Below are 15,152 nucleotides of genomic sequence, written 5' to 3'. Positions count from 1 at the left end.
GCCATTGACTTTCATTGTTTAGAAAAAGATATTGAATAGTGACTGAAACTAAATTCTGCCTTACATCTCATTTTGTATATCATGGAAAAAAGAAAGTCATACAGATTTAGAACAACATGAGGGTGAGTAAACGATGACATTTGAGTTAACTGTCCCCTTTAACCTTTTAACATACAATATTGATGTTAATACCCAATTAACATTGAAGTACATACAAAATATTCAAAAATTCCCTTTGTACTGTATGTATCCTATGTACCAAACACTATAATAATGATCTCAAAAGGATATACAGTATCATTCACATATATATAAATAATTAAATGGGTGGGTATGTACAGACATAAACAAAAAGTCTTTGTTATGGTTAAAAAATAAATAAATAAATATAAAAACACTGAACCATAGAGAAAAATGAGAAGAAAAGGAAAAATTAAAAACTAGAAACATGTTTCTGATCTGTACATAAACAAACTGGAGCAGAACCACATTCAAGTAATCAAATTCTTTACTGGAGAGAATTTAATGAGCCTTAAAGGGAATGTCGATGTGCTGTCTGTGCACATTTGGGGCTGCACACACACACACACACACACACACACACACACACACACACACACACACACACACACACACACACACACACACACACACACACACACACACACACACACACACACACACACACACACACACACACACACACACACACACACACACACACACACACACACACACAGAGGAACAGCGAGTCCTATAGCCTCTGATTCACTGCAGGGGCTCATAACCTATGTGAAATACATACATCTACATCCATCCATCCATCCATCCATCCGTCAGCATCATCAACCATTGAAAAACCCATGGTGGTCGACCACCAGTATGAACAACTCTTGTTTATACACCAAGATGAATAAAAGTGTCTAATTTATAAGTGATATCTGCCTTCCAAATGTCCCCAGTATCTGATAAGTGTTGGCCGTTACACATTGCGCATAATTACTGTGGCTGAACGTAAAATGTTATTGCATCATAAGTCACTGATATACATATGTGAATGCTAGAATGCTAGAGTTGGTACTGCTTGCTGCAAACACAAACCAATGGAGTACAGAGGGCCTATGGGTCATGGACACACTAGGGCTTCAGTACAACAGAGTTGTCTCTCTCTCTCCCATTAGTATGGCTATGCAACAATTGCCAAAAATGTTGTACGGCAAGTATTGGAACTACTGTAAGCATTGTTCTTGTATTATTCTAAATCAGTTCATTTGATCAAATTCTGCTGTTGTGGAGATGTTATGCAGAATGTTATAGACTGACAGCCTTATGGACCAAACATCCCAAGTCAAACAGGTTTGGAATAACATGAGGGTGAGTAAATGATAACAGAATTTAAATTTTTGGGTGAACTATCCATTTAAGTTACACAAGTAGAACATAACATTGGATCAACATTCTTTGTTAATCAACCAATCAGGATCCTTAAACCTAGCCCCAAATGTACCCCTTAAAATCAGAGGGCAATGATTGGTTGATAAAAATGTTGTTCCAAGAACAACAAACAATGTTGATGTAGGAACATGTTGTACTTGTGTAAATCACATTTAGCACTGTGAAATGGACTGTTTCTACCCAGAGCAAAGTGGGTGTTGTGTATTAGCACATGTGAATACCTGTTGGATGGGACTCTGGGCCTGGAAGAGGATGCGTCGGCCAAGCAGCTCGGCAAAGATGCAGCCCACAGACCAGATGTCGATGGCGTTGGTATAGTGCCTGCTCCCCATCAGGATCTCTGGCGCTCGGTAGTACTGCGTCACCACCTCCTGGGTCATGTGACGTGACTCGTCCAGCTCCTCCACTCTCGCCAAGCCAAAGTCACAAATCTGTGCAGAATTTAGGATTATTTACACACTTTATAGGTTGATTAGTTGTTATATGGAGTGTAAAAACATTAGGCAACACAACCAAATTTAGGTGGAAAGATGCAATCACATTTTAAAGGGATAGTTCACCCAAAAATTAAAATTTTAATTCACTCACCCTCATGCCATCCAAGTTTTGTATGTATGACTTTCTTTGCAGAACACACGGATATTTTTAGAAGAATATCTCAGCTCTGTAGGTCCTTTCAATGCAAGTGAATGCTGACCAGAGCTTTCAAGCTCCAAAAGTCAGATAAAGGCAGCATTAAAGTTATCCAAATTACTCCAGTGGTTAAATCTATGTCTTCAGAAACAATATAATAGGTGTGAGTGAGAAACAGATCAATATTTTTAATCCTTTTTTACTAAAAATCATTCAGAATGTGAAAGTGGAGATTTACAGTAAAAACGGATTTAATATTGTTCTGTTTCTCACCCAAAGTGATTGCATTTCTTCAGAAGACATATGGATTAATTTTATGCTGCCTTTGTGATTTTTGGAGCTTCAAAGTTCTGGCCACCATTCATTTGCATTGAAAGGACCTACAGAGCTAATATATTCTTCTAAACATCTTCGTTTGTGTTCTGCAAAGAAAGTCATACACATCTGGGATGGCATGAAGGTGAGTAAATGATGAGAGAATTTTCATTTTTGGGTGAACTATCCCTTTAACCAAACAATTAAACAAAGCGCTGTTAACATAATTTCCCAATTTCCATTGAACTTCAGTTGAAAGTGCTCTTGGGAAATAAATAAATCATAAAAATATCCCTGCTCTTCTCTCCTCCCTCTTTTAGAAAGGCTGAGACACCAAAGGATACATAATGCATTACTAGCAATTTATCCATATAGCTCCACCCAGTTCAACCCAATGGCCTTATTTTACACTCCTCCTACTGTAAAGACAAATTCAAATCTTGCAAGTACCGCTTAAACACACTTCTATGAAATGACGTGTATCCTCTGTTCTATCCTGGCTTGAGAAAACATTTTTTTTGGAAAGAGTGACAGGCAGTTTGAGAGGTGGGAAATTAGCGTAGGACAACAATAGTCTACTCAACATGAAGAGCTCCAGTATTTTTTAGAAAGACATCACTCACTACCACAATTGAGTTGGAAAATTGCACCTTGACAAGCTAGAGAGCCAGCAAACTAAACAAAAGAATGAAAATTCAGTTGTATACGCAAAAGCCTCACAAATAGGGATGGATTAGGATGATTGACTAGTCATGTAGTCGTCAAATATCTGACTAATCAATAAGTGAGGAGTTTATCTAGAATTTTAAAAGGATAGTTCACCCAAAAATAAATTCTGCAATCAATTACTTACACTCATGATGTTCCACAGTCTGGTGACAGCCTCAGTCACCATTGACTTTTATTACATCTTTATTCAATACAATGAAAGTGAATGGTGACTGTGGCTTTCATTCTGCATAACATCTCCTTTTGTGTTCCACTGAAGAAAGAGAGCCATACAGGTTTGGAACAGAATGATGGTGAGTAAACGATGACAGATGTGTCATTTTTGGGTTCTCTCTTTAATCAGACTGCATGTTTTATTGCTAAGATAAGGTCTGCCAAGTCAGAGCTAAAATGAGCGAAACGCTCATCCTTTTCGGAAATGGGGATAAAGGACTAAATGAAGCAGTGCATGCTAAATGACTCTCTCTCTCTCTGCTGCCCAAAAGCATGATCTATTCCCGCTTGCCCCTTAAGCACATTTCTCTTTCTGCCTGGCAAATTCAGCACACACATGCACACAGAATGTCTTTCTTTCTCTGTATCTCTGATTTCTTTCCTGTTATTTCTATTGCAGCTGAGCTAGCGCTCTCTCTCTCTCTCTTTCTCTCGGATCTAAAATGAAGATTTATGTCAGGAACTGAGCAGATGAATCAATCCCAAGGGGGCCCTGACCCCTGGAGCCACAGATTGTGTGTGTGTGTGTGTGTGTGTGTCTGTATGAGTGTGTGCAAGCTGGAGCTGTAGACCTGGCAAGATAGATATGAAGCGGTCTTGCCCCTCATAAGAAAGAAATGAGTTATAAAGCTTAAAAACAACAACAGAATTCATGGCCCATAGGCTGGAGTCATATTGTTAAAAGAAAACAGGGCTGGACAAAGACAAAAAGCCAGTATAAAAGAGCTTAAAAAGTAAAAACAAAAAACAAACAAACAAATAAAATAATCTTATGATATGCTGACACGAAATTTCAAGTGCAGTATGACACTTTACTTTTTCTAACACCATTTTAAACAAAATAATAATAATCTTATTAATAATTAATAAATAAAAATAATAAAGTTTTATTACCTCATATTAATTGAGAAACTACATACATACTTGCATACTTGTACTTAAATTCATTCGTCACACTGTTATTATTTAAGTGAACTTCAAAAAGGCTAAAAGGTGATTAAAAATGGTGGAAAACTTAAAATAAATGGTGATCAATTATTTATAACTGCTAAAATATACACCTAAAATATAAATATAGATTTTACCCTTAAATCTTGATGTACAATTTTTTTTATTATTACATTATTGAATACCATTCATATGCAAATAATGTGGAAGAGTAGGTGAGTTATGGATATGTTATGCATATGATGTTATATGCTTTTTGTCAACTACCCATATATAGAATAATATGGATGAAAGAAAAACTATAAACACAGCATCTAAAAGTTAAGCTAAAGACTAAAGAGTAAATACTTTGAATCTAACATCAAAAAATAATAAACATCAACATTTTGACTAGTTTATCACTAACCTTAAGTACACAGTTGCTGTTGACCAGTAAGTTGCCAGGTTTAATGTCTCTGTGCAAAATGCCAGCTGAGTGTAGATACTTCAATCCTGTGGACAACATAATCAGCCACTGAATTTGAGACATTTTCTGTACACAAACTGTATTGATGTGAGTCACTTCTGTTTAGTTTGAAATCTAATTCAGTTTGCACATAAACAGACTTTGTAAGAAGAGTATAATTTCACTCAGGAACTTTGTGAAGGCTAATAATGTCAAACCACCATAAAACAAGAACACGGTGTGTAACCGCATTTTCTTTGTGAGAACTGAATAGAAGAGAAAAATATTGCCATGTTTAAAGGAATAAAAGGTGGAGAGGTGTGAATGTGGGTTTACTTGTACATACAGTGGGGACAAAACTGTACACAGAAAGTTAGCTAAATGTGTCAAAATACCCCTTTGGGAACATCCTTAATTGGAAAGAATGAGCACTTTACAATAAGGTTCAATTTGTTAACATTGGTTAACACCATTAGTTAACATGAACTAACAATGAACAGCACTGTAGAGCCGAGGAGGGCGGGGCCAGGCTGGAATGAGACACACCCGGTCCCCAATCAGCCTGATGGGGCGCGCGAGGGATAAAGGCGGCCGGGGACGACAGTTCGAGAGAGAGAGAATTGCAATCAGCTGTACTGTGTGGTTTTGGTTGTGTGTTTAAGTTGTTTATTAAATTATTATTTAAGTTGTCAAGCCGGTTCTCGCCGCCTCCTTTCCAAGTTTCGGCACCAATGTAAGGGGGTTCAGTGGAAAGGAGGAGGCGAGAGCCCTCCTCGGCTCTACAAGCACTTTTATAGTACTTTTATTAATCTTGGTTAATGTTAATTTCGACATATAGTAATACATTTTTTAAATCAAAAGTTATGTTGTTATCATTAGTAAATACACTATGAACGAACATGAAAAACAACAATTTTATGTTTACTAACTTACATTAACAAAGATTAATAAATGCTGTAAAATATATATTGTTAATTGTTAGTTCATGGTCCCTAATGCATTGACTAATGTTAACAAATGAAACCTTATTGTAAAATGTTACCAATTTTGTTTTTTATTCTAAAAAGCAAACCTTTTAGGGGTAGAATTTGTATAGTCTGTAGCAATTATAATGGGCTTTATATAAAAACAATAGTTGAAAGATTATATCCTTATTTAGATTAATGTGTGTGTGGGGGGGGGTCAGGTTTACCCTTACGAAAATCGAGAGTTCATGACAAATGAGATTTGCAGCAAACTTGCGGCAAATTGTCCATTGTTGCCAAAGATTTGCCAGAGGTTTACCACTTCCAGCGAAGAGCTGCAAACTTCTGGCAAACATTTGTGGCAAATCAAAAGCTCATTTGCCTGTGAAAATAAAGAGCGGCAAATTTGCGGGCAAGTTTGCTGCTAGTTTCGATTTTTTGCAAGGGTAAGACTATCCAACCATTTTAGAGACCATTGAGGAAAGCATCTTAATAAACATTAAAACACTAAATAATACATAAAAAATGTTTGTATGAGGATTAGACTAAGTTTAGGGTTCTAAAATCTATAATTAGCTTGATATAAAAACAACAAAAGTCAATGGAAGGTCCCAACCATGATAGAAAAAACAAACGTGTGTGCCAAAGAAATTTTGGTGCAGAAATACTGACACTGTCAGAAAAAATTAGTGAGGAGAATGTGTGCGTGTCTGACCTCTGAAGATGTGGTTGAGACAGATTTTGAAATGAAGGGCTGCGGGAGAAGTCTGTCTGTGAGTGTATGTATGTATGTGTGTGTGTTTGTGTGTGTGTGTACCTCTGAGGATCTGGTAGAGAAAGACTTTAACGTGGTCAGAGCTCAGGGGCTGTGGAGACACGATGATCTTATGGAGGTCACTCTGCATCAGCTCCGTCACCACATAACTGCAGTGAGTGTGTCAAGGGAAACATTCATGCCAAGAATACCAGCAGGAAGTTCACACACATGCCCCACAACAGCAACAGTCCAAATGAGGGACAGTATTAGCACTCAACTAAAACAGCACTTTTGGAGAGGTCACAAGGAAGTGGAGAGGGTGAACGCTGAAGAGGACTAGCGTTTGCCTAAAGCGTCACTCCAAAACTAGAGCACAATGAAATCTAGAGTGTTAGCCATGCATCATTATGCGATTATCTCTAATTTTACAGATGTAAAATATGATGACATCCTGCCCAAATTTTATTTTTTTTTTTTTAAACAAATTTTGTTACAATCACAATAGAGCTGTTTTTAAGACTATGGTTCCAGTTTTGGAAAGTAATTAAAACTAGTAAACTCAATGTAGCATGGCTGCTCACTTAAACACAAGTTGCTAATTAAGGACTGCATTAACAACTTTTATTTTAAAAGTTTTAAGCAAAAGTTTAAATTGTCATATTTTACAGGTATTCACCCATGTATTGTTTCAAACTCATATACAGGAACTTTCTCTCTTGTTCTTGTTTATGTTCATTTAAGAACCTGCATTGTTCTTAGTGCTAAACAAGTTCAAAGGGCACATGAACATGCAAAGCTGAAAAATGACTTAACCTGTGAAACCTTTTAAAACTCAAGAAACGATTACAATGAGTTTCGGTATGCCTTCCAAGAAATAGCTTCAATGTAGTTAGCAACTTCGAAATTTAAAGCGAAGAATGCTTTTGGCTGCATGACATCATTACATTCTATAGTAGAGGAAGAGCAAATCCTGGCACCTGCAGTCTGTTTACAGCACCTGTGGAAGAGCAGGTTTGGGAGGCTTTACAGAAACATTAGGGTATGATGATGTGGACATTACTTAGTGATGAAGATAATGAAGACATGCATGGAAAGTGTTACAACAGTCATCAAGTGAGCTGAATACTAGAGGCAATGTAATCCAATCAGCACAACTACTATCACCATAAATCACTTCATTATGACGCGACCATCAGGCTGAATGAATGATATCGTGTCTGGCTCTAGAGGCAAATGCACATATTTGATGCTAATAGAGCTGTTCAGTTGTGACGTCAATTTATAGGCCTACCCAGAAGGCTAATTCTTAATAGGTTTTAAGAACAGCGGTTTTCCACTTTATGGGTAAAATAACTTGATAACTTTAAGAGGCTTTTATATTTTGTCCTACAACATTTACATAGTCATACCTCAAACATAAATTTTGAAGCCATCATTTTTTTTTTCTGTTTTTATTAAAGATGCTAAATAAACAGTGCATTAGCAACACTAAAAAATTCAATATTCATGTTTGATATTCAATCATCAGGGTCCAAGCAGATATGGCCAGAACATGGCAAAAATAATTATACTGGACATAATGGATCCTGTGGATGCTGTGGACACAGCTGTTTATTATGCACAATTTCTTTCAAAAGATTTTTTATCACAGTTGCAAAATTAGAATTTCATTGGATTGACTACAGAATGGCAATAGAAGAACAGGAAGAAGGAAATGTGACCAAATTCAAGTCCACATAACCAAATGATTTGGGGACATTGATGGATTCAGAAGAAACCTAATTTTTTATTCCAGCCCTTGCAGTTCAGAAGTTATTAACAAAAATGCAAATTAGCTCATTATAGCGCCACGTATGGCCGATTCTCACCAAATTTGGAATAAAGCCTTATTTTGGCAACCTGTAGGTGCACCATAAATTTCATAACAATCGGCAATGTGCAACGCAAGTTATTAGCTGCTGAAAATTGATTGGCTACTAGCAGCCATTTTTGTTGATTTGTTAAATAGTTTTTGCAAGGATATGTTAGCACGTGACCCAAAGATGATGCATGCTAAATTAAAAAATGTCCACTCAAACGGTTGCAAAGTTATACTGAATTTTTTTTTAGCTTTAGCGTCCTCTATTGGCAAAATTGGACGAAACTTTGCATGCATCCTCAATATGATATAATATCAAAGTATTCCAAGTTTCATAAAGTTCAAACTTTGCGTTCAGAAGAAATAGGCCATTGAGTAAATTAGAGCCACGCCCAAATAATTTATTAGCTAATATCTTTGAAACTATTTGACAAATACAAATTCAGATTTTATTTGGTATTTTTTGGTCAGGATGGTCCCTAGATATGTGAAAAATTGAGCAAATTGGACACACAGCCTAGGAGTTCGCAAAAGTAGGTTTTTCAGAAAATTCAAAATGCCGGAACATTTTTATAGACGGAAATAAAATTTTGTCCGAGTTAGATGCGTCGCCGGACCCGCTCCTCGGACCCTCAGCATGAATTTGATGTGATGCCATGGAGGACAGCACGCGTTGCGGTCGACGGGGTAGAGGCCAGATCGCTTTCTCCTCTCACCTGCTGCAGGCCTGGGAAGACGGGCCGCCGAAGATGCTGCCGCCCCACGCACCTTGGACCTAGGAGGGGAGCGCGTGTGGCCGTCAGACCCTGTTCATGCCTGGGCCATTCCATGGACACTCCCCTGACCTTTATTGAACCCCACTTCACAGCGAGGATGCCAGATCCCCTTTTGTTTTGGACACGATTACCCCTGCACACTCTTTGCTCCATTTTTGGCCATTTTATGTTTATTATTATTTTCAATAAATGCCTCTCCGAGGCTTGACACCACACCCACTGTCTTTCTGTCTCTTGCTCACCCTGCAACATCTTGTTAATGATTAATATTGATAGACTGATCGTCTTGTTAATGATTTAATGCACTGAACACTGCTGCATGTTTTATAAAACACTCTTCACTGCAGAATGTACATGTTTAGAGAAAAGAGATCTGATATCTTGTCAAATTGTAATGATATCTTAATTTTACCGGTATTAGGTCTCATCCGTGATAAAACTTTCAAAAGCTATGGCCAGACATGCAGTCCTCCAATAACGTTACAGCGATAAACAGTAGGAACGCCCACAAGCGACACAGATTGCAGAGTCTAGTGACGGTGTGAACGGGCTTAAAGTTGCTAATACACTCCTTATGTAGCATCTTGTATTTTGTTTTTGTTTTTAAAACACAGCGACTTCAAAAATCACATATTAGGTATGACTGTGTGTAATTTATTTTTTTAGAACAAAATATGAAAGTCTCAATGTCATCCACAGACCTTATTTTACTCATAAATTTGAAAAACCACAATTCTAAAAACCTTATTGCAGATGGAACTCATGGCTTGAAACTGCTAATTCTACGAACTACAAACTAAACAGCTCTAAAGTTCGCCGGCTAAAAATAAATGCTCTTTGTCACTTGGTCCTGCTCAGAAACACAATCAAGAGAACAGTCACTTTCGAACAACTACTGTAGGTCTGACCTTTATGTCAAGAAGAATATTATGTTGTATAACCTTCACCTGGAAACACACATTATGACTCATTTATGTTCTAAAGAACGAACAAGGAGCAATTATCTGCTCCAGCACTTTCAGTCTGTCAAAACGAACACCAACTTTAGCAAAACACATTCGAGCAGAGACTCAACACATCTCCTGTCAGTAAATACGAGTGATGGAGAAAGCGTGGGAGGACTTCCTTGCAAAGACAAACTGGCTGTGATCTTCCTTTTATAAACACACAATGTGGAGCTGCTCTTTGACACTCGGTCCATTCAATCACTGGCAGTCACTGGGAGGCAGAGGTACATAGGATGCTATACAAGGTTTGATAGATGTACAGTGGGGTCCAGAACTGTGGTGGACCAAACTGTGGATCTGACATTGAACCAGTCATCTACACTGTGATTGTGTCAGCAGTGTGTGTGTGTATGTGTGTGTTAGGGAATAACTTCAGCTGAGCATGCAGGATTGCATGACTGATGGTCTGCTGGGTCAACCCCATCATTTTACATGTACATTTTTTATGTACTCTTTCACTAGAGTTTGAGATGAAAACACTTGTCAGGATTTTTCTCAGCTCTAAGAGTGTCAAAAGTGTTTTCATGCCATCTTTCACAGTGTCACTACAAATTGACACAGATTTCTTTTCACTGTCTGGGAAGCTCCTCTCTTCTCCTTTCTGTGACTGTTAGGCAAGTTCTGTGTGTGTGTATATGTGTGAGCACTTCCTCCAAATTTAGAGGTGCTTGCTGAGGCATCACTATTACGATTGCTCATTCTTAGGGTAAGGGGTTTTCAAAATTAAACTTCGGTGCAACACCCATCATACAAAACTGAATACCTCAAATCATGTGGATTGTAAAGGAGAGGTGTGCTATTACTTTTCTAAGCCATTACTTTTGACTTACGATTTTCACTTGGTAGATGATAAAATGGGTAGAAAATTTCCATGAACTCAAGCTTGAGCCAACATTAATAGAAACTTGGGAGTGGGCTCTTTTAATATGGGTAGAAAGTACCTAGTATATCCTAGCAACCACTTTGCAATGCCACAGCAAACACACAGAGCACCAAAGCAATTGCATTTTAACGTGCTAAACTGCATGGAAATGCCCTGGCAACCACAAACACCTTAGCATTATCTGGGCATATTAACACGGGCGCGTACCACTCAAAAAAATATTTTTTTATTTTATTTAAAAATCTAGTTCTGACACTATATTTTGACAGCTTACGGATCAAAACCAAATTCTCCCCCCTTTTTCTTTCAGAGATTTTCAAATGCACTTCATCTACCAACAACAGCAATATCCATTTAATAGCTCTTCACAGGGTAATAAAACATTACTACACGACAGAAGGGCAATAGCAGGGCTTTGTTATAAATTTGCCACACAAACTGGATTTCCCAGAGTATTTAGTAACTTATAAAGCTTAGAATCCAGATAAAGCCTTTTCAGGATGGACAAACCCTATTACACTCTCCAGACTTGAAACATGATTCTTGTACAAAAGTGTAACACATCAACCATAACATTATAGGAGTTAACCTGCCATTTCAAGTCAATAATATATCACGGTAGAAAATGTGTTACCTTTTTACAGCAGGGCGACAGGGTAAAAAATTATTCACTGTTAAAATCACACACGTGAGACTTTTAAACAGGACTCGGTGTCTCAAAAGCAGACCTGCTGAGATCTCAAAGCAGACCTCCATGCAATATTCGATAATCACTTGAGAACAGAGGGCTTTTGTCACATGCCTAATTAGCCTCATGCAAATGACGTCTATGCTTGATTGCTTCACTGAAATGCAAATTACACATCCTCCAAACTCGGTTCTCCACAGAGCATTAGAACTGACACAGAAACATACATACTGTACAGACAAATCATAATGGGGACTAAAGGGAGTAAAGTGTGTGGTAGTGTTAACTACAATGAAGAATACATGAAAACATATTAGTAAAAATGTACTCTAAAACAAACTAAAAATAAAAATGACCACAAATTAGCTTTAGTATTAGGTTTTTTTAGATTAAGTTTTTGATACACAATATATTATAAATTATAAATAATTTGAACATTTTCTCTCACCTAAATTAGCATGGAACTCATGTTCCCGGGACACTATGCCAACTACCACAGCTTGACTGTGGGTAGAGGTGGAGAGGCACCTGTGGTCTGGAGCTCCCTACCCTCTCCCCACCGGAATGACTAACTGACAGCTGAGAGTTACAGGAGGAAGTCAAGTGTTCCTACTAAAAAGTTTCCATGGTGACAAGCAGCGGAAAACAAGAATACACCTGCATGCATAGAATAACATGTACAAGCCCAGTCTAACCAATCACATGACTGGTTCAACACTGAACCTCCAATCATACAGAATGAAAGCAGTTGAAGTCAAGTAAGAACAGTTAATTTTTCCTTTAAAAGGGAAACATGAAAATGCATTAATTTCGCTACATTTTGGCCTTCCCTCCACTCTGAGACAGCGTTTTTGTCCAGTGTAAACTGCACGTTTCGAAAACGCTCTCAAGTGGATCAATTTGAAAACGCTGTCTTCGCGTTGTAGTGTGGACAGGGAAAACTGAGATATTTGAAAACGATGACATATTTGTTGTCATGTCACACTCATGTGATCCATTCAAAACAATAACGGCCCATGTTGTAGCAGCATTGTTGTGCATGCTATCAACTTTGATAGAGCTTTAAAAGATAAATGTTGCTTTGTACAACCTTCACATTGCACGGGAAGTTTACTTTGAATTGCTGTTTGGCGGCAGAAAGCGAGGACAATTGTGTTTCAGACCATACATGGAAATGACGCAGGGCCACGCTTCTTACATTTTTCCGCATGTGCAGTAAGGGAATTTAAGCGTTTTCGTACATTTCAGTGTGGACGGGCAAATTTTAACAATGGCATTTACATTTAGGGCATTTTACAAATTGCATTTTTGTGCCTTTAAAGGGCACTACGGGAAGGGGACACCACTCGAAGGGTCGTTCCAAACTAAAGTAAGAAAAAAAAAATTTTCACAAAGGGCTCTTCCAAAAGACTGTTAAGGCGGGTGTACACGGTGCGATTTTCACCTGTCCTGCGTGCTCCCGATCGATTTTTTCCCGTCGGGAGAGATCGCATGGAAATCGCAGGTGCTCATGCGATCGTGGCTAGCATTGTGTGAGAGGAATTACGAGCAGCTCCCAATCATTTTTTAAAATGTCTAAAAAATTTGGGCACTGTCGGCTTGAATTCTTGAGGTGTGTGCGGTTGAACGAGCCGATTTGGCGATCTACCTGAAGTTGACCAATCAGGAGAAGGCGTTACAACCCAAGTAGGTATAGCTGCAGACCAGAGATCTCCAAATGGGGGCGGTGATTTGGTGATTTGGAGCTCACGGCCCTTTTTGGAGCACTGCCTGCAGCTACACCCTTCTCTTACAACCCGCAAAATCTATGAAAACTAAGCGTTCATGAAACTTTTACACACTTGAAGAAAACGGCCGTGTTAAAACTGTTTTTCCCATATTCATAACCACGTTACTAAGAATGATTCTACAGAAAGATCATGCTCTTCTCTGCTCAAACAAATAATTTGCCATTCCCAGAGTTTGCGCTAGGAAAAAAAAAATCTTTATCACTCTGACAGACTGAGCTGTAAAATTTCCGTCATGGTCTGTTTTTATCCGACATAATTGTATTAATTTAATTTCTAGGGCTACATTCAGGTGTATGTAGCATCCTATAATGGTATTGATAGATTTTTTTTGACTCCCCAAGAGCGAGTCTGGTGTAACCAAGGACTACCTGTCAATCAACCGCTGTGCTAAAACAACCGGCTGTGTGCGGCTTTCAAAGCGCACTCACACGGACAAGACTTCACGGTTCCTCTGGTACATGTAGTGAGAAATGAGAAGTAAGCACATCTGAAGCACATTTATACAGGTACTCCATTAAAATAACTAAAACATCATGTCTGCACTTAGAATAAATCTATAATTAGAAGTGATGCGCCTATTTAACGCACTTTCTTTTTAATCTTGTACTTTTTGTGTGCTTTATTATCATGCAGTAACTGGCAGTAACACACTTGCGTAATGATTGGTGCAGTCATAAAATCAGACATCCCTTCGAAATCTGAATCTGTCAAATGACAGCATTTGGAATAATTATCCGTAATTGTAAAAAAAAATAAAATAAAACAAATAAAATAAAACAAATATATATATATATATATATATATATTTTTATAACTAAATGGAGAGTTTTCTGTTAATGCAGCACCTGCCTATACCAGTCTTCTTTTATTTCTAAATCTTAAACTAACTGCCACAAGGAATTAAATCTCCTTTTCTGGCTTTATATTTTTTAATAATTAGCGTGAAAATTCATGCGATTGCTTAGGAATCTGCCAGGTCATAAAGTCGTGTTGTGCACCCCTGCATCTGTAACGTGTAACGTGTGCTGGGGCTCACAACCTCCCAGGTGTCAGAACTCACATCGTGTACACCAGCCTTTAGCAAAGGGCACATTCATACAGTAATGCCACATCAAGTGCTCTGTCTTTCAGAGTGAGTAGGGCATAAAGGCAAAGTCTTAAAGATACAGTACCACTTAAAAAAAAAAATCAATTTAATTCTAAGTGTCAGTGGATGTCAAAGAAAAAATATTTAATGCTACAAATGTGTAGAATCTGGTCGCTAGAATGATTTCTAATTGTTGAAATGTCTCTCCATTTTAATAGTTAAACAAAACAGGGGTAATGACAACAGTTTCCCTTTTCCTTAGAAACACCAATCCTGTCGTTACAACCCTTTTAAAGACACATTATATGGCAGTCCACACACAAACACGCACGTACCCACCCACAAACACACTGCCCATGTACACACACATGCAGCTCACACTTATCCTATACACTCATAGATTTGTGAATTCATATAAACACACAGTCTCACACAGAAAGGGGGGCATAGCTATGAGTGAGACTGAACATGGCTTTCACAAAGTCCCCTCACATAATAGCAAGGTGTAATCGCTGCCAGATGCAGATGGAGGGAGGTGTATTTCACAGCATTGCTGGATGCTAATTGACCTGCTCAGAGACCTGGAGGGGGGAATCTGCTAAT

The 15,152-nt window shown here is 38.1% G+C and overlaps 1 protein-coding gene across 1 annotated transcript in view; it reads right to left on the bottom strand.

The window, feature by feature from the left end:
• LOC127421750 (serine/threonine-protein kinase NLK-like) overlaps positions 1 to 15,152 on the bottom strand; it is a 105,978-nt gene that overhangs the window by 25,382 nt on the left and 65,444 nt on the right. The window contains exons 4-6 of the mRNA XM_051664836.1: positions 6,521 to 6,627; positions 4,700 to 4,785; positions 1,677 to 1,886 (exon numbers count right to left, since the gene is read on the bottom strand). Of these exons, the coding sequence (XP_051520796.1) occupies positions 1,677 to 1,886; positions 4,700 to 4,785; positions 6,521 to 6,627 (403 nt within the window). The remainder of the gene's footprint in view (positions 1 to 1,676; positions 1,887 to 4,699; positions 4,786 to 6,520; positions 6,628 to 15,152) is intronic.

Source organism: Myxocyprinus asiaticus, chromosome 31 (genome assembly GCF_019703515.2).
Source record: "Myxocyprinus asiaticus isolate MX2 ecotype Aquarium Trade chromosome 31, UBuf_Myxa_2, whole genome shotgun sequence".
NCBI lineage: Eukaryota > Metazoa > Chordata > Actinopteri > Cypriniformes > Catostomidae > Myxocyprinus > Myxocyprinus asiaticus.
Note: the sequence above shows the minus strand (reverse complement) of the source record. Positions and strands in the feature narration are given on the sequence as shown.